Source organism: Amphibalanus amphitrite, unplaced genomic scaffold (genome assembly GCF_019059575.1).
Source record: "Amphibalanus amphitrite isolate SeventyFive unplaced genomic scaffold, NRLGWU_Aamphi_draft 001383F_arrow, whole genome shotgun sequence".
NCBI classification, from domain to species: Eukaryota; Metazoa; Arthropoda; class Thecostraca; order Balanomorpha; family Balanidae; genus Amphibalanus; species Amphibalanus amphitrite.
Genome location: NW_024882876.1, coordinates 43,469 through 68,019, shown reverse-complemented (window position 1 = coordinate 68,019; position 24,551 = coordinate 43,469). Strand labels below are relative to the sequence as shown.

The window sequence follows — 24,551 nt, the reverse complement described above, 5'->3', positions numbered from 1 at the left end:
TGAAGGATTGAAAAGTGGCATAACCACCCTCAAGATGTTTAGTTTCACTTCAATACAATACCTTACAACTTATTTGTCCCAGGAAATAAGTTGTACAATGTCTAATAGCCAGCCAAAAACGAGAAAATGTACCATTCTCCTTGTGAATCGAATTATGATAAGCCGAAAGTCAAAACGACTTGATGAAAAGTTGTCCAATCAACTATGAAAACCACATGCAGCATTCAGCCTCTCCTCAAGAAGAATCCGATAACTGATAAATATACCCTTCAGAAAACCACATATTACATGTAAGTACTTGGAACAAAATACTTGCGCATGCAGATTCAGCTGGAAGGGGGAGGGACATTAGCCTCGCCCAGAGCGCAGTCGAAATCGATGAAATTTCGTCGTTTTTCTGGCAGAGAAAACGTAACTACTTTTTACTAGGGAAAACAGAATTTAAACCGACTGACTTTCAATAATGGTTAGCCTTTTTACAGATGAATTAGCCAATGAAACCAGAACAATGAAGAAAAAAGAAAAACAAAAAACTGAAACCAAAACAATGAAGACAAAAGAAACAAAAACTCAGCCTCACAGTATCCTTAATCAGTGCATGCAAACCCAAAACAAAAAGCCAAATGAAAGCCAGTGGTTGAGTATCAGCCGTCAGCCAAAGCCGTGTGCGAGTCGGTGGTGTTAATGGCGGGACACTCACACAGCGCCGAAAGCAGCGGGGATTAGTTCGAACAAGCGGACGCGCAGCTGACGCGCGGCGTCCGTCGACGGGCCAGGCGTCACGTGCCGTCAGCGTCCGGGCACGTGGCGGCGCACGGGCGGCGGTACCGTGTCGCGCGCTATCTGCCGTGTACTCACGTGCAGACAGCCATAGTAGTAAGCGTATTGTCTGGCGATGTTGCGACATTGCTTGAGCGCCTCCTCTGCGCGGCCGGGACAGCGGCGGCGAGCGGCGGGACAGACACGGGCGACTGAGTTAGCACCGGCCCGGCCCGGCCCTGCCCCCGGGGCACACCACACACCGCCCCCCGTCCCCGCAGTGGCCGCACCACCGCGCACACCGCGCACCATGCAGGCACTACACGACTACAGTGGCGGAGGTAAGGTGACTGGCTTGGAATAAGGTGACCGCTTGAAGCTGTTAAAACGGTCCAGAGGGCGATTCCTTGTAATCCAAATGTCAACGGTTTTCGCCTGTTTTTTTTTTCATGAATTCATTCATATGCGAACAGTTTGTTGTTACTCTGCCCGGAGTCAGCCCGGCAGACCCAATAACAAAGTGCGCCCAATAATCGTGCCGCCGCGCTGCAGTGCACAGTACCTCATCGCTGGCAAAACCAACCCATCTATGGGCTACCTGTCGTAAAGGAAACCGATCACAGTTGAAAGTTGGACCGAAACATGCATGATCTAGTCTTTGCTGGCCAATGGCCTGAACACAGTGAGCTACACGATTCATCGGATTAAATAGTTACAGTAATATTCCATTAAGCTTTAATTCGACAAAAAAGTAAGGTGATAGTGTAAAATAGCACAAGTTTTTGCTTCGCGTGCTTCCCAAAACACTTCAAATGGCAAAGAAAACCAAAGAGTAAAGTCCTGGAGCTATCATAATTATCATAGTTTTTACGACTTCTCAAGCAGTCTAGTAAAACGCCAGCCGAAAAGCCGTGATCATCAGTTGGCAGCTGATGTGATTGGTTGTGTCAGCGGTAGCCCCTGAACTGGTGCACTGCTTCCACCAGAAGCCAGCCCCACGGGACACCAGGCGGGACATATTCACAATATGTACAACGGAGACAAGAGGCGCGCGCAGCTGCGGCTCGAAGCTATCAGATTTTTTTCACAATTTGCGTGAATGAGCGAGCACAAAAGCCCTAATGCTGTGCTGTCCCCAAGCAATCACCTGAACTGGAATTTCGGCTCAACCACCAGTAAAGGCACATGTATACGAAATACGAAAAGCATCAATGACAAAGGAGCCCAAACACGTCAGACCGTATCCCTGAAACGCCTATTGACATGTTGGCCACAAGTTACAAGAACAGGACACAACGGGGGAAAGAATGCCACAACTAGAATAATACGACTCTCCCCCAAACATCAAAACTCCCTCAACTCTCGCCATAAAAACACACGTCCCGACCCGAGCCCACCCGACCTCTTCCCATACACACCCCATAACAGCTCCCAGCACCGCCTGCCTTCCCGTCCGACCACTCACCGAAGCAGGGCGAGCCCCGGAGCATCTCGACCTCAGCCGGTGTAAAGTAGAGCACGGTATCGTATGTGTCGGGCAGCGCGCGGATGTAGGCCGTCCAGCAGCTGTCCTCGGAGAGCGCCTCCTCCAGCAGGTGCAGCGTCAGGCCCAGCTGCGGCATGGCCGACGTCAGCTTGTCGCCGGCGATGAACGGCCCTGGACGGAGGAGAGAGAGGGGAGGGTGAGCTGGCGGTGACGCAGGATCGTTATAGCATTGCTATTTTATACACAGCGCGTATCACACTGCTGCGATAGGGATCTACTGGCCTTCGTATTCGCATTCATTCATTCATTCTAGCCTCTGTTTGACAGTAACTAACATTCTAGTGAGACGGAATACCCTTTCCCTCCTTCCCGTGTCCGCGCGCGCCCCGCCCGCTCACCGATTTTGGCCTGGCGCGCAGTGTCGAGCGACAGCATGGCGGCGCGCGGCACCTGGATGGCCGTCTGACAGGGCGCCAGCGGCTCGGTGCAGCGCAGGCCGAGCCCGTAGCCGGCGAACTCGGCCGCCTCCAGGCCAGGCGCCCGGCCGCCCTGCTGCAGCAGCCAGCCGTGCAGCTCCTGCACGCGCGCCAGCCGGCTGCCCGGGCCGCCGCCGGGCCGGGCGGGCGCTGAGCGGGACAGACTGGTCAGTGCCGCCGGCCGGAGGGGTACTCAGAGAGCGTGACACTGCCACAGGTGTACAGCGGAAATAGCACTGTCATCACAAGTTTGATTGACATGATCGAACGGAAAGTATTTGGTTGTCATGAATCCATTTATGAAAATTGGCGTAAGTTGTTACACAACTAATGTTGAAATTCCGCTACCGAAAAGAAATTCATTCCAAATTATTGGTAAAAATAGGACAATAAGTGGTTGGGTTCCATGCTTCCAGCAATATCACCTTTCTGCAGAGTCATAATCTTCTGCAGAATGTCATAGATACTTTGATAGTTTTCCCATTCTTCAGCCTTGTTCATTCGGGCCACAATGGATGATTCTGAAAACAAAAAACAAAAAAGCATCTCAGCAAAAAGGCAACGCCATGAACAAAAGCATTGATAGAACTGAAGAAAGTGCCAAGTGTCAACATAATGACTAAGTAAACATCAATAAAACAATTTCTCAAAAATCAACAATCAAATACAACTGATGCGCCAGTGGAGGGTCTTTACTTCTCTTCCAACCTTAACCTGCTAATACTTCACCCAAATCATCAGATACCCTCTAAATATTCCACATCTCAGGGTGCCTCGCTAAACGGTGCTCTTTGCGAAACACGCCACGGACTCACGTGGATCCGTGACGTGGTTCGCAAAAAGCACCGCTACCACCGGGCGCCCGGTTCACTGGTGATAATTTTAATGGACAGTTAAACATATCGCAGGTAAATGGTCATACGGTCTTCTCGGGTCTAGCGTGGCCATCTCTCGCCCCTTGTCAGCTGGCTGAATATAGAAACGTGGGTCAAACAAAGTGGAGCTAACTCGCTGCCTCCGAGTTAGGAGACGGACGCGTCATCCGCTAGGACGCCTTATCGGGGCAGAGGTCATGCTGCGTCGAATGATAATTTAAGTCACATAAAAATTGTCAGATTAGTAGCAAATGTAAAACTTACTTGCAAGCAGTTCTTTCACCAAATCCTTAATCTTCAGCTGATCTTGAAAAGATGGTTTTCCTTTATCAGCTTTTGCTGACCTATTTTTCTTGCCCATTTTCTGCAAAGAAATAAAATGGTCACAGCTTACAGGAGCAGCACTATAGTTCTCAAAGCAAGCACAACATCCATTTGCACACTAACTCATAACTTATAAACTTAGCCTACCAAAATATCCGTTCCCACTTTTCCATCCTCAGGACAGACAAATCCTTCTCCTCCATGCCTCAAACCCCTGCTCCGGGCTGGACGGGCAACTTTATTCCATGCGGGATTACCCATAAGAGCACACCTGTAGCCGGGTGTGGTGAGTGCTCGTCGTCGTCGTTTTCCCTCCAGCCCCCTATATGGGGCATAGCCGATGAGGCTCAATTGGGCGCGGTAGCCGGCGGCCAAGGCCGCCACCGTGCCGTCGTCCCCTGCCATAGACGCTTCCGGGTGTATGTTACCCGTGCGCTGCAGGCGGCGGCCTGCCGGCGCCGGGCATCGGAGCAGGACGTGTCGTGGAGTGTCCGCTTCTTCGCGGCAGACGCGGCATCGAGCAGCCCACGTCGTTACACTGAGGGCATTCGGCCTCGAGACGGCGGCCCATGCGGTGCAGGTACTGCGCCGAGCCACTCGTGTCCTGCTCGGAGCTGGTGAATGTCAACCGCGACGGCACAGTCTGCTTCCAGGACGGGGCCGGGACGGTGGTGTGGTCAGCCCATATCAACCGGTGCCAGCCGTCCGGCCAGCTCCGCTGCCAGGCGCGCAGCGTCGCGCGCGACGGCCTTGCATGTAGTGCCGACGTCGATCAGAGTGTCATGTTGGGGTAGGGCGCTGGCATCGCGGGAGAGGGCGTCCGCTTACTCGTTGCCGGGGAGCCTGCAGTGTGCAGGGCCAGGGACCCACAGCTGCATGGTTACTGACTGGTCCCCCTCGGTGAGCGCGGCCAGCAGCCCCCATATGTCTGCAGCCAGCGGGGTCCTCTGGGCCGCCGGGCCGCTCCACAGGAGGGCCAGCGCCGCCATCGAGTCGGACTCGGTACATACGACAATCAAAAGGGGTGTCGCGGCAATCCGTGTTCAGGAGCTCCTCCAGCGCCGCTCTCAGGGCGAATAGCTCGGCGCGGGTGCTGGAGCAGAAGGCGCCTGCCGCGACACGCACCTCCCTGACGTCGCCGTTCGGGCGGATGATGGTGGCTCCTCCTCTTCCATCCAGCACACCATCGGTGGCGAAGCCGGCTGACCATATCCAGGTCGCCTCGGCCGGGAGCTCTGCCAGACGGTTCTCCGCCGCCTCCCGTCTTGTGTCCGGGTGGCGGTCGCGGCGTCCCCCGGGTCCCACCTCCAGGGCGATGGTCACACCGGGGACATCGCGCCACGGCGGCCCAGCGGTCGCCAGCAGCGCCTCAAAGGTCAGCGCCGCGCCGCCGCGGCCGACCCGTGCTAGGGCCTCGCGACCGCGGTCCCTCCAACCAGTCGTCGTCCTGAGGCGGCGTGGGGGTGGGGTCGCTTCCGCCAGGGCTCGGAGAGGGTCGTCCCCTGACAGGGACATCGCCAGACGCCAGGCCCAGCAGCCTAGCTGCCACCACCGAGCGGCGCGTGCATGCTGCAGGCATGCCCGCCTCCTACAGGAGGGCAAAGGCGGGTGTTGAGGTGGGGCAGCCGGTTGTCACCCGGGCCGCCGCCCGCAGCTCCCTGTCGACCAGCTCCAGGTGTGAGGCAGAAGCCGCAGGCATCCGCGCCCCCGCCGCACACTCCAGGGCTCCCCTGATGCACCCGTTGGCCACCGACCCCAGTTGGCGTTCGCTCAGCCCCCAGGTTCTCCCATTCATGCGTCGCAGCTGGGCGACACGGGGGCAGTGGGCGCCGAAGCGAAGGAGGCGGTCGAAGGTCTGAGGGAAGGGCCAGCAGTCACCACGACGCCAGACACCTTGACGCTCATGCTCGACGCGTCGCGATCGCGGTCTTGCCCTCTTCCGGTCGTCCTCTTGGCTTCGGCTTGTTCCAGCCGTCTTGGACCCGCTGCACCAGTCTTGCCAGGTTCTCTTCAGCCGATCTGCCACGTCGGAAGCCGATCTGTTCGAGCGGCACGAGCCCATCGTGCTCTCCCAGATGGTTAAGGCAGGCGGCGACTAGGCGTTCGGCCAGTTTCGCCAGGCCTCGGAACGGGCATCAGAGCAGACGCAGGGCTCGGCACGGAGCCTTGTCAGCTCGAACTTCGTCTTGCGGTCTTGGAGCTTGTTCCGGACTTGGCGGCTGACACTGGCGTACTGTTTGACTAGCGACGCCTACTTGGCCCGGTCTTCCACGGGTCGTCGTCCGTGGTCCCCGAGCGCTTGGCCGGGCGAAGCTTGTTCCGTCCCCTCCATCTTCCGGAGAATCTTGTGTACTCTACCGAGTACCGATGTTGGCAGGCCAGTTCAGCTCCTCTGTCGCGAAGTTCCTGAAGGAGCGCGCCTTCGCCTCCTCCTCAACCTCCGCTGTGCGGCGCTTCGCCTCCACCCAGCGGTCTCTGGCATCAGTCGATCCGGGGGACCGGGAGCTCACAGCCTCCTCCAGCTCAGGGTCCATGGCCCAGGGCTTGGGGTCGGACCTGGCCCCACGGGGGACATGCAGCACGCTGCACTTCAGCAGCGCGACAGTGAAGAGCTCGTTGAGTCGCTCTGCCGTGACGTCCTCCGGGAGCCCCGCGAGTGTTGACTCGCAGTCGTCCTCCTAGCCAGTCCAGTTTGCCTTGTGGAAGGTCCAGCGCGTCTTGCGTATCCGTCTCGGGCGGTGCCCGCTCATCGTGACGGTGGTGACCATTGGCAGGTGGTCGCTGCCGATGTCCGCGCCCACCGCCCACGTGCAGCGGCGGGCCAGGTCACGGTGGCAGAAGACGGCGTGCTGAGCTGAGTTGCCCCCTGTAGCTGGTCCTGGTGTGGGAGCCGTCGTTGAGGGTGGTGGCACCGGTTTGTGCCATCCCATCTGCCAGACGTCGTCCCGTCTCGTCCTCCTCCAGACAGTGCCGATCCCAATTCCCAGACCGGATGGTAGGCATTCCAGTCCCCCAGCGGTAGGGGGTTGGTGGGTAAGGGCCGACAGGTCGAAGTAGTTGGACCTCTGGCCTTCTTCGCCAGGTCGAATTGGCGGCCGGTAGAAGTTGTGGATGTCCAGGGTTGGCGCAGGACTGCTGCTCTTCAGTGCGGAGTTGCTAAGGTATAAGCGGATGCCGCACCACTCGGTAGTCGTGTCCGCCATGGCCAGAGGGCGGTCTCTAGCTTAGCAAAGTTGAGACCCTTGTGGACGTAGATCGCTACGTCGACCCCTTTGGCCAGACCTGAGTTTCTCCGCCCCCGTGCCCTTCGGCGGACGGCCGCCGTCTGGAATCCCGGGATGTCGGTGAGAGATGAAGCGCTGAACTGTGCCTCTTGAACCGCGATGACGTCAATGTTAGACTCCGATAGCCAGCCTTGGACTTTGGAGAATTGGAGCTCCGTCAACTTGCGACGTAGTCCCTCGGCGTTCTAGCAGGCGGCTTCAGTCTTGAGGTTGGCGCGGTATCGACGGTTCTTGGCTCTCCTGCCTCGACCCCGGGTCCCGGGTCCGGGTCGTCGTGCAGATGGTGTGGGGACGACGGCGTGGTGGAGCGTCGGCCGCCGGCGCCCGGCCCCGAGAGGGCGGGCTGGGACCCGATTGCCTTCCCCCACCACTCTTCACAGCGGAGGCGGGGACGAGCCCCACGGAGTCCACCATGTGAAAGTGGGTCCCTCTAGACTTCTGGTGAGTGCTTGGGGAGACAAGGGGCTGCACAGCTGTCGGCCTGTCATCTGGACAGGCTCAGCCCCGGCAACTCACCAGGGTCTTGCCCCGACCAATGTCTCCCCTACTTCCTATTATCCTCCTGCCTCCCAGCCCTGAAATGGTCTTTTCAGACCAAAAGGGCCTAACCCAACAAAACAAAAACAAACAAACAAAACCTATCAACTTAAGCTTTGTCCCAGTCCTGGTGTATGTGTCACACACACACACACAATGTGTAGGTGTGTCCATCTGTGTATGCGGTTTGGAAACCTGCACCAGTGAACAATGTACAAGACAAGTTTTTCAGTACAATTTGCCTATCTATAGTAAAGTTATGAAAAATGCAATAGTAACCAATTATTTCCAGGCCAACTTCATTCACCATTGTGTCTCATGTTCCTCATTTCCATGGACAATGCACCAGCAACTCAGTACAGCAGTTCTGCATAATACCTACCATATTAGAACACACACAGCTCAACTCAAAATCTGCACCAGAATATGGTAGGTAAATTCACATTGCACCACACACAAGCTGAGGGTCTCCAGCTGCAGTTTGACTGATGCAAGAAACACGGACTCGCGGATGTCATTTTGGAAAACAGAGCCATCAGCCAGCAGCATCACGCTAGACGTGCAAAGCCCAATAGCCAAGAAATATTCAAGATATTTCTTCTTTATAAAGTAATATAGTGTAATTGGATAAATGGGTGGTTTTGAACTTTGATAGGTAGGTATAGTCTCTCTTGAAAGTATCGCGACTCTGAGGGAAGGCGCCACCTGTCCGAGCCGCGGTTGAGCGGAAAGGTTTGAGAGCCGCTGGTAGCACTGACCGAAGCCTGACACGCGGAGGCAGCCGGCGCGGCGGGCCGAGGGGAGTGGTTGCGGACTGCGGAGGGATAGGGGGAGGTGGCAGTCGCCGTCCGGTAACTTGTGATGGCAGTAAGCACGTGGTCAACGGAAGCCACCCTACTCGCAGAGGATTTGTTGAGATTTGTTTCATTGCAAAGTTAGCAATTTGACTCGTCATCGGCACGACTGTCACATTTTTTTGGGAGGGGGATAAAATCCGGAAACCCGTGCCCATATACCCCAAAAATCATCAGTTGCACCCGCTAACAGAATGCATCCGTGCTTGCACATGCACTGCACTCGTCAACGGATTCAAAAACAAGAATTATCTCTCTAGCCATTTCGCCAATTCGCTGTCCAGCCATTAAGTCCTATACTTGAAGTTCTCTCTTTTTAATGAGCCGGTTAGTGAACGGCGACGAAAAGAAAAGAAATGCTGCTCAGCCATGTTCGATGCCAGGCTTCCCCCCCCCCCCCGCATGACCTGTTTTCGTCATTCAGAAGGCCTCATCACAGTAAGGGTTATGGCGGAACTTCGCTTCGTTGTGATTTTACGCGTCACGCACACTGAGTGATTGGCGCCCAGTAAGGCACACCAATGAGCGCCCGGCTGGTGAGCCCAAGCGGCGCCGGTGTCCGCCTGGGGCGGTGGACGGGGTCAAGGGAGAGCAATACGAGCATGACCTTTGGCCGGCCTCCGCCTGTTTTGACCCAGTTGTCAGCCGCTGGGGCCTGCGTCATATAGCAGTTTTCCTTCTACCGCTGGCGTGAAATCGTGTTACAGCGTACTTGTTATGATACAGGCCATGACCTCCCTACTGGGGTCCTCAAACTGAATGGAATAGTTCGCTGAGCCGCCGCAGCCCAGGACGCGATACTTTCAAGAGAGACTATACAAATCCAAGAGGTGCTTGTTGCAAATGACACCACACACGCCCCCCCCCCCCCGGCCCCCAACCAACCTTGCTCATCCCCCGTTTGCCAGTGATAGTTTAGAAGACAGTTCAGTTCATTGTGAGTTGATAGTGAGGTATATCGGTATAAGGTAACCCTGGCGTCATCGGTAGCGTTTTCGTTCAAACCGATTCATATCGACTCAGACTGACTCAAACTAACTCAGACCGACTCGAATCGATCGACTCAAATCGATTCCGATCGACTCAGACAGACTCAGGCAGACTCGGACCGATTCAGATCGACTCAGACCGACTCAGATAGACTCAGAACGACTCAAACTGACCCAGAACGACTCAACCGACTCAAATCGTTCCGATCGACTCAGACAGACTCAGGCAGACTCAAACCTATTCAGGCAGACTCAAACCCACTCAGGCAGACTCAGACCGACTCAGATACTCAGAATGACTCAAACGGACTCAGACCAACTCAACCGACTCAAATCGATTCCGATCAACTCAGAGTTCAGACAGATTTAGAATGACTCAGACAGACTCCGGGCCTCGGGCAGACTCAAACCGACTTAGGCAGACTAAAACCGACTCAGGCAGACTCAGACCGATTCAGACCGACTCAGATAGACTCAGAACGACTCAAACTGACTCAGCCCGACTCAACCGACTCAAATCGATTCCGATCGACTCAGACAAACTCAGAACGACTCAGACAGCCTCAGACAGACTCAAACCGACTCAGGCACACTCAACCTGACTCGACCGACTCAAACCGATTCAGGTCTGATGATTCAGGTCAAACCGATGGGTCTGTCTGAGTCGGTCTAAATCGGTTTGAGTCGGTTGAGTCGGATTGAGTCTGCCTGAGTCTGTCTGAGTCGATCGAAATCGATTTGAGTCGGTTGATTCGGTCTGAGTCAGTTTGAGTCGTTCTGAGTCTAGCTGAGTCAGTCTGAGTCGATCTGAATCGGTTTGAGTCGGTTGAGTCGATCTGAGTCAGTTTGAGTCGTTCTGAGTCTGAGTCGGTCTGAATCGGTTTAAGTCGGTCAAGTCAGTTTGAGTCTGCCTGGGTCTGTCTGAATCAATCGGAATCGAATTGAGTCGATTGAAATCAATTTGAGTCAGTTGAGTCGGTCTGAGTCAGTCTGAGTCGATCTGAATCGGTCTGAGTCTGCCTGAGTCGGTTTGAGTCTGCCTGAGTCTCTCTGAGTCGTTCTGAGTGTCTGAGTCGATCAGAATCGAATAGTGTCGATCAAAATCAATTTTGGAGTCAGTTAAGTTAGTTTCAGTCGGTCTGAGTCGATCTTAATCAGTTTGAGTCGGTTGAGTGAGCCTGAGTCTAACTGAGTCAGTTTGAGTCTGCCTGAGTCATTTTGAGTTTGTCCAAATCGATCAGAATAGGTTTAAGTCAGTGAGTCGGTCTGAGTCGGTTTGAGTCGGTCTGAGTCGATCTGAATCGGTTTGAGTCTGTCAGGTCAGTTTGAGTCTGCCTGAGTTATCTGAGTCTATCTGAGTCTCAGTCGATACTGATAGCGTGGTACGTTATCTTCTCTTCCAGTGACGTCACAGCATGCTTCGGCCTGGCACGGCGGCCTAATACAGGAAACCTTAACCTTGAACGAAAATATTACCAGTGACGCCAGGATTACCCATATCGATAGTGATTCACACAATCCTATCAGGTCTAGCATATAATTTACTTCCTAGAAGCCTGAAGACCACTCTAGTGTAGCTCAGTATCCATACTGCAGTCAGCAGTGCAGAATAAAGCCAAAAATGCATTTGATTCTGACCTTGATAGCTGAGGCTTGTCCTCGAAGGCCCAGGCTGTAGCGTTGACACAAATTGAAATTGAAATTTTTACTCTTAACTTCTTCACTGTTTAAGAAATGCCGTACACACAAACGTTCTTGAGACACATATGTTCCGCAGACCAAAAATCTGTCAAGCCCACACCACTCTCCAGTCTGCTCTGCAGAAGATACAAATTGAAATTGAAAACGGATCCGCGAAACCGAGTTGAATCCGAGAGAATCCGAGCTCTAATCAAAATTGCACAAGAATTGTGCACAAGAGTTCAGTGCGCGCACACATGCTCGATAAGAAGAGGGTGTACGTTAATTTTTGAGTGTGCTAGCTCATGAACTTTTACAGCAAATCAGTGGCCCGTGTAATCCAAGTAGTAGCTTACTTTAGCTCAACAAATCATGATGATATCGCTTTTGAACACACGGAAATACTTTACAAGTGCGCCGTTTCTGTATTTTTAAATACTGCCATATTAGCATTATACAGCTACCAAACACGGGCACTACTTCGTAAATGAAAAATGCTGAATGGGAGTAAAAATGGGAGTAAAGTAATCTTGAATGAGACTTATGAGAGTAAAGCGTGAAATTTAGGCACAAATTCAGACCAAGGCATTCAGACGTCCACGGCTTTGCACTGTGGCACTTGGGTAAAGAGGTAAAGTATAAATCTTTTATTGCAGTAAGAGTACAGTACCAGTACATTTTGTACATTTTGTGGTAGGCTGGGTAGGCTCTAAAAAGGTAAAAACCTCAAAAGACTGATAGGGTATATGCTGTGGAGGCCGGGGAACCGATCGATGTCGCATACCTGGACTTCTCCAAGGCCTTTGATTCTGTCCCGCACCAACGTCTCATCACGAAGCTACATGGCTATGGCATCAGGGGAAAACTGCTAGTTTGGATCGCCGCCTTCCTGCTCGATCGCCGACAGAGGGTGGTCGTCGGAGGTGCAAAGTCCGACTGGACTCCGGTGACCAGCGGAATCCCCCAGGGATCTGTGCTCGGGCCGATCTTGTTTAATATATTTGTGAATGACATGCCTGGTCAGGTCTCCGGCTGCATCAAGCTCTTCGCCGACGATACCAAATTGTACCGCCACGTGACTGGAAACTCCGCCGAGTTCCAAGCCGACATCGACGCCCTCGTCCGCTGGTCGAGCAAGTGGCTGCTGCCCTTCAATGCTTCAAAATGCAAAGTGATGCACATTGGCAGACTCAACCCTGGGAGAACCTACCGCCTGAACGACTCTGCCATCGAGGGAGTTACGGAGGATAAGGACCTGGGCATCATCATCGACGAAGACCTGAAGTTTCACCAGCAAACAGCGGCTGCCATCGCGAAAGCCTCCCAGATGCTGGCTGTCGTGAAGCGCTCCTTCGCTACCATCAATGAGGTCACTCTCCCTCTGCTCTACAAATCCATGGTCCGACCTTTTCTGGAGTATGGGAACCTGATCTGGGGACCCTTTGGCAGAGTTGACCAGGCAAAACTGGAGCGGGTGCAGCGCAGGGCAACCCGGATGGTTCTGAGCATCCGGCATCTCCCGTACCCGGACCGACAACGTCATCTTCGCCTCCCCTCGCTGTACTACCGACGACGCAGAGGCGATATGATCACCGTCTTTCAGCTGCTGCACGGCGAGATGGCAGTGGAACCCGAACGGTTCCTGCACAAGAGCACCTCCAACCAAACAAGAGGCCACCAGTGGAAACTGCTCAAGCCCAGAGCGAACACCCTGACACGAAGAAACGCCCTCAGCACAAGAGTCGTCAACGACTGGAACGCCCTGCCGTCCACAGTAGTGTCTGCCACATCGGTTGCTCAGTTCAAGGCACGACTGGACCGACACTGGGCGAACAAGATGTACGACATCCCGAATCCCTACCATTAAGAGCCTCGCCTTTACCTGTCACACACGCTCGATGGGAGCGGGACCTCCAGGCCTAGTGGCCTTATTACCCGATAACCGATAAGGTAAGGTAAGGTAAGGTAAGGTATATGCATTTGTATACATGCACACAACTTTTTATCCCTATTTACTGCAAATATGGTAATGTGAGTGTGACTGCATGATTGCTGGAATGAATGCTGAGGCATTGACAATATACCAAATCCACAACAAAAGTGACAACTGAACTGGTGGCAGTTAGAGCTTAGTCGCACCATTGAGGTGTGGACCCTGCCATAAGGCAGCGGGTGGGGGTCACTGGACTTGACTCCCCAGGTATTTTGTCTCTTTACGGCAGCTATAGGTATCGGTGTATATTTTTTAGCTGGACCTCCCCATGTTCTACAGGGTGGGGCAGAAAGATTTACCTCTTAATTTTCTTAAATATTTCGGCCCCGAACAAAGATATCAAATTGATTTCTGGCACATATATGCAGTAACATGTACACATCTCAGCGACGGCATAATGACTCAATATGGTCACCTTTGCCTTCACCACTGCTTCGAAACGTCCCTCTGCGGAGGGGCACGAGCGCCGCACTGTGTCCCCGCCAAGATTCGACGGTGCCGTCTCGAGGGCCAGCTTCAGGGCGGCGATTCTGCTGTGTGGCACTGCACACAGCCTCCTCTCTAAGATGGCCCAGATTGCGAAGTCCATCGGGTTCAGGTCTGGACTTGATGATGGCCGAATGTCTTTGTCCCAGAACCCAGGCATGTGGGTCTTCCACCACGGTTGAGCGATGTTGGCCGTTTGCAGCGGCGCACCGTCCTGGACGAAGACGTATCCGTCTCAGAACGACTGAGTGACCCAAGACAAAGCATGTTCCTCCAGCAGATGGACTTGAACCTCTGAATTCACTTTCACAGCCTCCTTGATGAAGACCAAGGCTCCTTTTGAGCCGTCGGATGCGACGGTAGCCCAAACCATGACACCAGCAGGCTTCAAGCAACAAAAAATGGTGCGAATAGCAGGATCAATGCTGGATGGACCATCTGCCAAAATGTTGACGCTTTGGGAGTGTCTCTGGGGCTCAGGCATGAACATGTTGTCATTGGACCAGCAGAATGCCTTGTTACCGGCGCTCCTGATCTCCTCCAACGTCTTTTGGATCCTGTGTAGCTGGTTTTTCTTGGATGCCGCCGAAATTAGGTGTCGACGTTGCATCCTGTATGACATAAAGCCTAAGCCGTCGTTTATGATTCTCTTGGCGGTTCTGGGCTAAACAACGAGTTCCCTTGGCAGTTTGCGCATGCTTCGCCTAGGAATTGAAACACCTTCTTGTGCACGATATCAACTGGCTTTTTGAAGCGGAAATCCCTTGTTCTGCCTGGCATGTACTTCGACGACACTAGCACTGTCTTTTTAAGTCATTTAATTATACTGCAAACAGTTTTTACGGCAACACCGAGCTGTTTGGCAACGCTTCGGGAGCTGTGGCCAGTCTACTTCAGCGCCGCAATTTGGGCTTACTTAGTCATCTTCGCCATAGCACAACAACAACTATTACAAAATGTAAAAACGATCTTAAAGTTGATACATGAGTCAGTTGGGAAGCTGCATGCAAAATTTTATCAAAATCCGTTCATAACTTTTTAAGTAATGGACTGAAAACAAACAGGTAAATCTTTCTGCCCCACCCTGTAAATGGTGGTGAAGCCCCTCGGCCCTCGTTCAATCTAACCATCAAATTGGGCATTGACAATAATCCACGAACCACAATTGACCCGGGGCTAATATTAATACATGGGGTATAATGCGGTATATGCAGTATAGGTATTGGCTTTGATGCATGGTTTACTACATAGTACATGATGAGAGTTGCAAACATCAATATTAGGTACCTACCTTAGTAAAAATTGGTAGGTTTCTATAGGTGTTTCACACAAGAATTGACATGGAAAAAAGGAAGCTGAAATCTGCTTGGTAGGTATACTGCATGTAGAGTAAAGTAATTATGTTGACATCAAACATGATGAAATGCGAAGTTATTGTATCAGTTTTCACCCGACACTGGCATGCTGTTTATTATTATGCAGATGGCTATCTGAAGTGATTGTGTGCAAACTATCACATAAGCATTTAGCTCTAACTCATGAATGTGTTAGCAATTGAATGTGACTGTTCCAGGTAACTGTGTGCTGGTGGCAAAAATGAGCACCCCACCAGATGGGGAGGTTAGGAGGACCTCCAAGGAGGTGCAGAATGCTGCACTGGAAAGAGATCCAGACCAGGACAGTCTTGACAGTGACAGTCTAGGGGAGAGAGAGGATGTCAGCTGCTCAATCCAAGCACAACCTGGTGAGTCTGTCTTTCATACATCATTTTGCTAATATCCAGTGCTTTACACTGTTGCAAGTTTGCAACAGTTTGCAACAGTGAAGTATTAAGTGTGTAAATTACCCACTGATAAAATGTGCATCTTTTCCAGGTCACACGAACTCCAGTCCACGTGCTAAATGCTTCATCAACGCCGCAGAGCTGATGGGCGACGGGGACTGTGAGCCGGTGGGGGCTGACCTGGACCGTGGGCCGACCCGGGCGCGGCCTGACGTGCTGCCGCCGGCCACCTCACCGCCGCCGGTGGCCGGACCGCCGCCCCCGCCCGCCGAGGTGGCCCGGATGCAGATCGAGGAGAAGCGCAAAGGCAGCCTGCTGTTCAACGGCTCTGGCTGCAGCAGTCCGGAGCGCACCGCCGACCACGACCTGGGCGAGGTGCCGGCCGGCCGGCTGTGGTCCGACTCGGCACGGCCCGACCTGGTGGCCGGGGAGGAGCGCACCGATAGTGTGACCGGCTCGCCGGGCCGCCGGCCGCCCGTCCCGCTGGACGAGGTGCCGATCGTAGCCGGCCACCACGAACCGGTGACGCCGACGCCGCTGCCGCCGCGCCGGCCGCCCGACTCGCAGCACGTCTTCTTCGTGGATCTCAACGAGCTGCCGACGACAGCCGAGCCGCCAGTGCCGCGCCGACCCCGCCACGGATCCGACTCTGTCTACCTCTACATCGACATGAACGAGACCGGCGAGGCGGCGGCGCCGCAGCCCTCACGCCGCCCGGCCGGCGACTCCATGAGCCTCTCATTCCACGGCGCCACGGCGGCGGAGCGGCGCCCGACCGCCGAGACGGACGGCGACGAGGACTCTGAGCAGACGGAGGCCTCGGGCCGCAGTCTGTTCTACACGGTGGGCGAGACGGAGCGGCCGCGCCGGCCGCCGCCCGAGCTTACCACCCGCGTGTTGCGCCACGAGAAGCGGCGCCGCAACCTCAGCCTCGACTGCCAGGCACGGACGGAGCAGGAGCGCGGCCGGCCGGCGGCTCCCAGTCCGCTGGTGGGCGCCGACCGGCCGGCCCGGCCCGACGGCCACGCCAGTCTGGGCACCACGCCGGAGGCGGCCCGGCGCGCCGCGCGTCCGGTCCAGCCGCGCCGCCAGCAGGGCCGGCCGCGCGCCGCCGCCGGTACCAGCGCCGGCCGCCGCCCGGACTCCGGCTCCGGCCGCGAGCGGGACAGCCTGGAGAGCGTCGGCCCGCCGCACCGGCCGGCCGCCTCGGCGCCGGCGCGCCGCCGCTCCACCGAGCCGGCCGGCGGGTCTCGCGCGGCGCCGACCGGCCGCCGCGTGACGTCACGCACCGAGCCCAGCGGGCGGCGGCCGGCCACAGCGGCTCCCGAGCCGACGCCGCCCGTGCAGCGCTCGTTCCTGCGCTCACACTCGGGCAGGAACGCGGTGTCGCGGCCTCCGCCGCCACGACCGGCCCCCTCCAGTTCGGCAGAGAGCGGCGGCACGCTGACCCGTCGGAAGGCTGGCGGACGGCCGGTGCCGGCGCCCCAGCGGCCCCCGCCCGGCCCGCGGGAGCCTCCGTCCAACCCACCAGAGTCGCCGCCCGTCTCAGACGACGCGTCGGACGTGTCCTCCGGCAAATCCTTCAGACGCCGTGAGTACTGGGAGACAGACATTTTCAGGGGTTAGGTGGGAACGCGCAGATGTCGACAAAAATAAATGATACAGCGGTCGGCTGTGACTGATGTTGTCCACTGGCCTCCCCTCCCCAGAGTCCCCGGAGACGCGCAACAAGCAGGGCATTGACCAGCTGACAGCCGACCTGCTGCAGATGCTCTCTGATGGACTGCACGCCGACGTCACCATACAGGTCAGCGGTGAGGGCCGGGGTGGTGCAGTGCTGTCACCATATAGGTCAGCGGTGAGGGCCGGGGGTGGTGCAGTGCTGTATAGAGATCAGCTGAGAACCGCGGGTGGGGGCAATGCTGCCACACTGTAGGTCATCTGAGACCTGGTGCATAGTGCCATCACAAAGTCCTTGGCGGCTGACGCTGACTTATCAGCTAACGGTGCTTGGCGTTTCTACTTCTTCTGCCTCTGCTTCCTCACACGAATTGTGTGGGCGCGCGAATGAGTGCGTTTGCGCGTGCATGCGTGTGCGTCTGTGTATGTGTCGGTTGATAGGAGGCCTAACCCCTGTCTGTGTCTTCCCGGCCCGCAGGTGGACAATCAGGAGGTGTCGGCACACCGCTGTGTGCTGGCCGCCCGTTCCCAGTACTTCCGAGATCTGCTCGACAAGCCGCACCACAACGTCATCCACATCGACGGGTCAGTGGCCGGCGACCCTCGCGGAGTGTGATGTGTCTGTGTGGGTGCCATTCCTGTGTGACGAATAACTTTACACTGACATGCGGTGTCACAGCAGCTGACACCGTCTCTGTTCCGTCACTGACGCCGCCTGCGCTGCTCCGACAGCCACAAGCTGGAGACGGTGGAGTTTGTGCTGTTCCACCTGTACTCGGGCGCCATGTACGTGCCGGAGGACGTCGACCTCAGCGACCTCATCACGCTGGCCGTCATGCTGAACCACAAGGCGCTCATCCGGATGGCCGAGTTCGCCATGCGCGTCCGACTCTGTCACATGTTCCACAAGGTACGCACCAGGGAATCGTGCAGATACATGCGGATACAGGCACGATCGACACAACCGACTGCCTCATGGGATGCTCGCCATTCTGTGTGTCGGTCATCTGTCTGCATTTTTTTTCTCCATGTCGCTAGCATATACATACCTACTTTTATCAGTACCATTTCTGTATTCTATTATATCGGTACTCCCGATCTCCCAGTCGGTGATCCCAGTATGTATAACCTCTTACCGGTCTGTGACATCTGAGGTCTGACTGCCTTTTGGCCGCTCGGTGACCGCTATATAACCGTCCTGTAACAGCTGTGTGGCCGTTCTGTGACCTCTGAGTTCTGACCGCTATCTGTGACCGCTGCGCACATGTCCCCTGCAGCCGTGCAGCGAGTGTATCCCGGGCGTGCTGGAGACGCTGTGCACGGCCGCCGACTGCGACCTGGACGACCTGGCGGCGCGCTGCCTGGCCTGGGTCACCCAGAACCGGGTGGCCGTCTGGGCCGACCCGAGCTTCAGCGAGATCACCGACGAGTACCGCGCCTGGTGCTTCCAGGAGGCGGCCACACTGGTGAGTGGACAGTGAGCCGTCTCCGGACGGTGGCAGCTGACCCTGACCTGACCTGACCTGGGTGTCAGGTCAGGTGCCACTCTGGTGTGTCGGACAGTGAACTGCCCCTGACCGTGGCAGCACCCTCCCCGGACCGGACCTGGCACCGAGTTACGGTTTCCTCCATTGATGGGAGGCCGGCCAACGGTGTTGGTCGGACAATCATTCTTTTCTTGAATCTGGGGTCGTCATCTGACTAGACGGGACCACCTTCCCCGGATCTGGGACAGGGTGGCGATCCCTTTCCGTTCATCAATACCGAGACCTTCCGGCGGGACGTCATTTCCTGCCGGTGTTGCACAGACTTTCAGTCGATGTGTCCCAAAAGATAATTGAGTCGACAGCTGACTGTGGTGCTGTGCGGTGTGCGCAGAGCCAGGAGACGGTGCTAGATGTGCTGCTCGACTGCCGCCGGCTCTCGGCCCAGCTGCCCGCCGAGCGCTGGTCCCAACAGGTCCGGCAGATGGTCGAGACCCTGCTCAGCAACTCGGTCGTCTTCCTCAGCAGAAACCTGGGCGCCATCCTCGTCTCCGACAAGTGAGAGCGGCGTCGGTGGACGACGGGGAACCGGCTGGATTTGCAGTATTTACTGTTCTGATACTGTGAACGCTTACGTGTCATATTATAGTCAAGTGTACTGCGATGGGTGACGAGTGCTTTGTGTTCACTGTTGGACCTAATCACAGTTGAGCCTCACACAGACCTCGCTGCGTGTCTCGGGCCTCGCTCGGGGTCTGCAGTGGGTACTCTGCTCTGTGTTTCATTAGGTGTCGTATCGTTCACGGATGCCCCTGTGACCGGTGCATGTCCCGCCCCCAGGTTCATGTCGCTGGCAGAGACCACCTGCTGCACGGAGCTGGAGCAGTACCTGCTGGCGGCGGCCGACGTGCAGAACAGCGCTGACGCCCACACCAGCCTCGAGATGATATCGCAGCTGCAGAGCATCCCCAACCACGGCTGGGATAAGGTCAGGACACCGCGCCCCACCCATGACCATCACAGCTGGGACAGGGTCAGAACATCAGCCACCAACCACGGTCGGGAAAAGGTCAAAGCACCACGCCCCACCTATTCCATGTTATCTATTACATTCCTTTTTTAATATTTGTATGTGGTTTTCACTTTGTATGTGTATTTGTATTTTTATAACGTGATTTTGACATTTTTTCTGGACAATTTCGATGCAAAATGACGAATGGTTCCAAACTTTGTCATGGCGATAGGGTAGTGTCAGCAGCGAGCGTCGTAGGTGGGAGGTCACGCTAGTATTCTATGACCGTGGTCACGCTGTAACGCTGCCAGAATGTGACTAATGTTGCCGGGAGGAACTCGTCTGCTAACGGCATGCCAGCATAATATCTATGCGATACGTGGTTCAACAGAGCACATAACGTGGAATACTCTGGTTTCCAATGTAGCTTCAAGTCTGCTTTTAATGGATGAGCTGCTATGTGTGAAGGGTTTCGATACACTGTACTGGGGTTAGTATTAGTGATGTCAATTACGGAAAATCGGAATACCGATACCAAACCAAATACCAACCAAAACCATGGAGAAATACCGAAACCAAACCAACTTGGGAATATGAGAGAAATGCCAACTTTTTACCGATATCTTAGGCTCTTATACATTAGTGAGGATTCATGATACCAACAAAATACCAAACACATCAGGACTGAAATACCAAATACCAAGTTGGTATCGGTTTGGTATCGGTATACCAAAAAGTTGGTATCCGATTGACATCTCTAGTTAGTATGGTTCATTTGGGCTTTGGCCTCCATTTGATGCCAATCACCGTCAATATTTATGATAGGTAATTTCTTATTTCTGCAGCGCGGCGGATTCCTGTAATGTCCTTGTGCTAAAGCCACGCACTGAAACAATCTATATCTAGCTAATCCAAATTATCGGTTAATCGCACACTCCCATACACACAAAATGGTCAGCTGTAGCTGTACGTATAAGAGGGCACTCATCAATGTCCGTGCTCGGTGTGCCATTCGTCCCTCCACCTCACCATCTCAGAGACTTCGGGCGCGCCTGCGCGATGGCCGATTTATCAGCTCGCTTTGGCTGTTTGCCGCGTATGAGCTGCACGTTATGCGTTTTTTTCCGCTACTAAACGCGTTTTGATGCTCGTGTGCTTACTTTTGGTTTGATTCTTTTTGGCTTCAAGCCAAGTGATTTGTGTTTTTGTTTTGTTTTAGTTTGAGCTTTGCCTTGCTTAGCATGCTTGGAGTTCTCCAGAGAAGAAGTCACTCAGGTGAGTCAGTGTTTGGTGCTCAGGTGAGTCAGTGTTTGGTGCTCAGGTGAGTCAGTGTTTGGTGCTCAGGTGAGTCAGAGTTTGATCCTAACGTTTCTCAGGTGAGTCTGTGTTTGGCGCTCGTGTCTCTCAGGCGAGTGTATTTGGGGAGCCTGTTTCTCAGGCGAGTCATTGTTTGAAGCTCGTGTCGCTCAGGTAAGTCGAGGCTTAGTGCTCGTTCAGGTAAGCCAATGTTTAGTGCTCGCGGCACATGGGTGCATGGATATAGCATGCCGATTGCCTAGCAAGCTAGGCTGAGACGAATTATGACGCTGCCGCGTGCCTGTTTAGTCCCTGTCGTGGATGCGTTTCAATTCAGTTTAATACATTAGTGTACTCAATGATTAATACTCAATTCCACTTCTTCAATTTTTTCCCGAGTTTATATTTTCGACCCAATTCTCAATTATTCTTTAATTCTAGTTTATTTGCCTTGTCGTGATGCCATTGTGCTGGATATGCCTTACTAATGGCATTAATGACTGAAGCGTTGTGTGGTGTTCAAGCGAATGTTGTGTATCAGCTATGTGTCTCATGTATAGGCCATGTGCACGTGGTTTGTGGTGTATCGTAAGTGATGTGCTGTTATAAGTGATATGTATTGTGTTAGCTTTGTATAGGGATTGAGCTATATGTATTGTGTTAGCTTTGTATAGGGATTGAGCGATATGTATTGTGTCCTGTGTAGAGCAGTGTCGCTGTTCCCCTCTGGCCGTGTGCCGCCGCATCCCCCTCTGACGGTGTGTCTGCCGGTGCCGCAGGCGTTCCTGTCCGTTCTGCAGCGCATCAAACAGGTGTGCGGCCGCCGCGCGTCCGGCGGACAAAACTACGCCAGCCTGCACATGCAGCGGCGCACCGTCCGCTCCCACCAGGTCAGTGTGGCTTCCAGACCAGACGGGTAACAGAACAGACCAGTAACGGGTCAGCCGGGGTCAGTCGGGTCACAGGTCAGACAGAGTCCAGGTCAGTGACAGGCGAACGCTGTGTGTCTGCGGCCAGCCGACCGACTTTTGCAGCACTCGCTGCTCAGATCGGAACGGCAGCCTCACGTACCTATGTCGAAAGTCTCAGCTAACATGCTTACATGTTGGTCTTTCTCTGTCCTAGTGGTAGTTTTGTCTTTGTTTGCCGTTGTCTTTGCGCGTAGCCTTGTCTTGCAAACTTGCTTCAAGCATTCTTTTTGTTTTGTCGCGAGAGCGCATGCGCTGTTTGTTGGCTTCACGCTTTAGTAGTGTCCTTCGTATTTCGTTTATGTTTTATGCCTCCTCGTTTTAGAGAGAGCCAGTCTCTTCGGCACAGACAAAACCCCAGCCAGAATCGGCACAGTAAAGCCGACCCACCCAGCACGTGTTATGAGAACCTCCGGTGAGTACTAAATCCTGCACGCTTGGCTAGTATCAAAACCCGGCGTTCTGCAGAATTTGTAGTTTGTTGTATGCATTTGTTGGTGCCGTTGCAGATAGGTTGTTCGTTGTCCTGTCGGCAGTTTCCGACGTCGGTTACCAGTGAGCCCCTCTGACCGGAGTCTGTGAGCAGTGAGCCCCTCTGACCGGAGTGTGTGAGCAGTGAGCCCCTCTGACCGGAGTGTGTGAGCAGTGAGCCCCTCTGACCGGGGTCTGTGAGCAGTGAGCCCCTCTGACCGGGGTCTGTGAGCAGTGAGCCCCTCTGACCGGAGTGCCGTCCGTGCCGACAGGCTGCCGGCGCCGACCACTCCGCCGCGGGCCGCGGCCGGTCGTCGCGCCTCTCCAGTGACTCGGAGGAGCCGGCGGCACCGCGCGCGCGCGCCACCTCGCGGCCCGGCTCAGGCAGCTCGGCCGAGTCGCGCTCGCCGTACCTGCGCCGCAAACACCTGCTGGGGCTGGACGGCGCCGCGGAGCCGGCGGCCGGCGGCGGGAACGGCGCGCGGCGCCAGAACGTGCGCGGCGCCGCCGGCGAGGCCATGACGCAGAGCGTGGTGGCCGAACCGGTGAGCGCGTCCGCCGAAACAACGGGCATGAACCGGTCCGAGAGCTTCACCATCTACAAACACGAGTGATCTGACCCGAGAGTCTCAACAGCTACAAACATCAGTGAACCAGCCGAGAGTCTCACCATCTACAAACACGAGTGAGCGGGCCGCACCATCTACAAACACCAGTGAACTGACGGACGATACACCGGGTAGGGACCGCTCCGGGAGACTGCGCTATCGATGTAGAAACCGGCCGGTCCGAGGGTGCCACGGCCGTGACCGCTCTCGACCGGCGTGTGACTGGACCGTGGACACTATACACAGAGCCGGTGTGGTACACTGAACAGTGGACAGCCCGCAGCACCGGTGTGGCACACTGAACAGTGGACAGCCGCTGCACCGATGTGGTACACTGGACAGTGGGTAGGGTTCTACAGTACCAGCGCCTGACTGGACAGGCGCGCAACTGCCAGCACCCAGCAGCTATGGTCGCCGGGCACTCCACGGGCATATTCTGTTCGATCAGCCATCGCCGAGTAGACGTGTGGTCAGTACGGGCCGTACACCGGTAGTTGCGGAGCTCGTGCTCAGTCGGGGTGCGCAGCTTTGGGCCGCCGGGGCATGTATCTGGAGCATGTGGGAACGTTGCTAGCGGAGCATCTTTACATCGAGTCATCGAGGCTTTGGCGGCTGGTCTGTGCTTTACAGTGTGGATATGTACTTCCTAGTCGAACGACATGTGATAATTTACATTTGCCATCAGTTTGTTTCTCCTGTGTGCTGGCGTTTTGTAAGTGCGCCGATATGTTCTGTGATTTCCATTGGGCACAGTCGTATCAGTATCGTTGGTGAAATGGCAATGTTGAGCACTGCCGCGTTCAGTTTACCCGGTACGATTCCTTTCGCCTGGGACCCGCGCCCACCGCGTGCATATCTTGGTGGCGCACTCGCAAGTTTTTCATGTGCCTTGTTTTCCCTGTGTGCATATACCTATTTAACGACGCGTTTATTACACCGTAATGTTACAATTTGAATCAGTTCAAAGACGGACCAAAATGTTTCCAGGAGCAGTGGGCGAAGTCTTATTGAACTCGCTCTTCAGCAAGGGCATGTGAATAGGTATTAATTATCATATTAGTTAATTATCTTTTAATTATCATTTCATATAACCAAACCATGTTTAGAATGATTCTGGTACTGAGTGCTGAGTCAATTGGCCGTGTGTGCACTGTGCAAGTCGATGTATGCTTCAGTGTTCCATAAGTATTGTGGTCGCGCTAGAGCTAGCGCTAGTGCTAGGTGGTCTCGAGCCGCTCCGTGTGTGCGAGTGCGAGGCCGTGCCTCCGTGGGGCGCGCTGATTGGCGGAGTGGGGAAGGAGGAGAGAGGGAGCGGGCAGATCGTGCGCCGGCAGTGCTACTCACGGGATGCTTCGTCCGGACATCAGTCATTCAGGAACCCATGTTACGACACCGTCAAAAGGAGGCCGCGTGTCTACGCATTGCTTGAACGATTGCATGCATGCAGAGCTACCTAGTCAGTTGAGAGCAAATATATGTTCAGTCTGAAAACCGTGATTTTGACTT

The 24,551-nt window shown here is 54.8% G+C and overlaps 2 protein-coding genes across 5 annotated transcripts in view; one reads left to right on the top strand and one right to left on the bottom strand.

Moving 5' to 3' along the window:
* LOC122372665 (actin-histidine N-methyltransferase-like) overlaps window positions 1-11,534 on the bottom strand; it is a 52,365-nt gene extending 40,831 nt beyond the window's left edge. The window contains exons 1-6 of one of the 2 annotated variants that reach the window (XM_043350170.1): window positions 11,223-11,534; window positions 3,861-3,960; window positions 3,147-3,242; window positions 2,644-2,871; window positions 2,225-2,416; window positions 859-923 (exon numbers count right to left, since the gene is read on the bottom strand). In XM_043350170.1, coding sequence (XP_043206105.1) covers window positions 859-923; window positions 2,225-2,416; window positions 2,644-2,871; window positions 3,147-3,242; window positions 3,861-3,957 — 678 coding nt within the window. In that variant the 5' untranslated portion in view covers window positions 3,958-3,960; window positions 11,223-11,534. The remainder of the gene's footprint in view (window positions 1-858; window positions 924-2,224; window positions 2,417-2,643; window positions 2,872-3,146; window positions 3,243-3,860; window positions 3,961-11,222) is intronic. The other variant, XM_043350172.1, reaches the window with a different exon arrangement.
* A 232-nt stretch (window positions 11,535-11,766) lies between these two features.
* LOC122372662 lies at window positions 11,767-24,540 on the top strand. Of its 3 annotated transcripts, none has more exons than XR_006254903.1 (12): window positions 11,767-11,895; window positions 15,317-15,487; window positions 15,618-17,117; window positions 17,236-17,333; window positions 17,685-17,791; window positions 17,939-18,116; window positions 18,484-18,672; window positions 19,085-19,248; window positions 19,531-19,678; window positions 20,922-20,977; window positions 21,778-21,888; window positions 22,710-22,724. XR_006254903.1 is itself a non-coding variant. In XM_043350166.1 (12 exons), the coding sequence occupies exons 2-11, from the start codon at window positions 15,340-15,342 to the stop codon at window positions 22,343-22,345; spliced, it is 2,697 nt and encodes an 898-aa protein (XP_043206101.1). In that variant the 5' UTR covers window positions 11,767-11,895; window positions 15,317-15,339; the 3' UTR covers window positions 22,346-22,381; window positions 22,710-22,847. The 3 variants fall into 3 exon arrangements, 2 of the variants coding, with proteins under 2 accessions (XP_043206101.1, XP_043206100.1); XM_043350166.1 differs by lacking the exon at window positions 20,922-20,977 and adding an exon at window positions 22,292-22,381 and having other exon boundaries at window positions 22,710-22,847; XM_043350165.1 differs by lacking the exon at window positions 20,922-20,977 and having other exon boundaries at window positions 22,710-24,540.
* The last annotated feature ends 11 nt before the right edge of the window (window positions 24,541-24,551 follow it).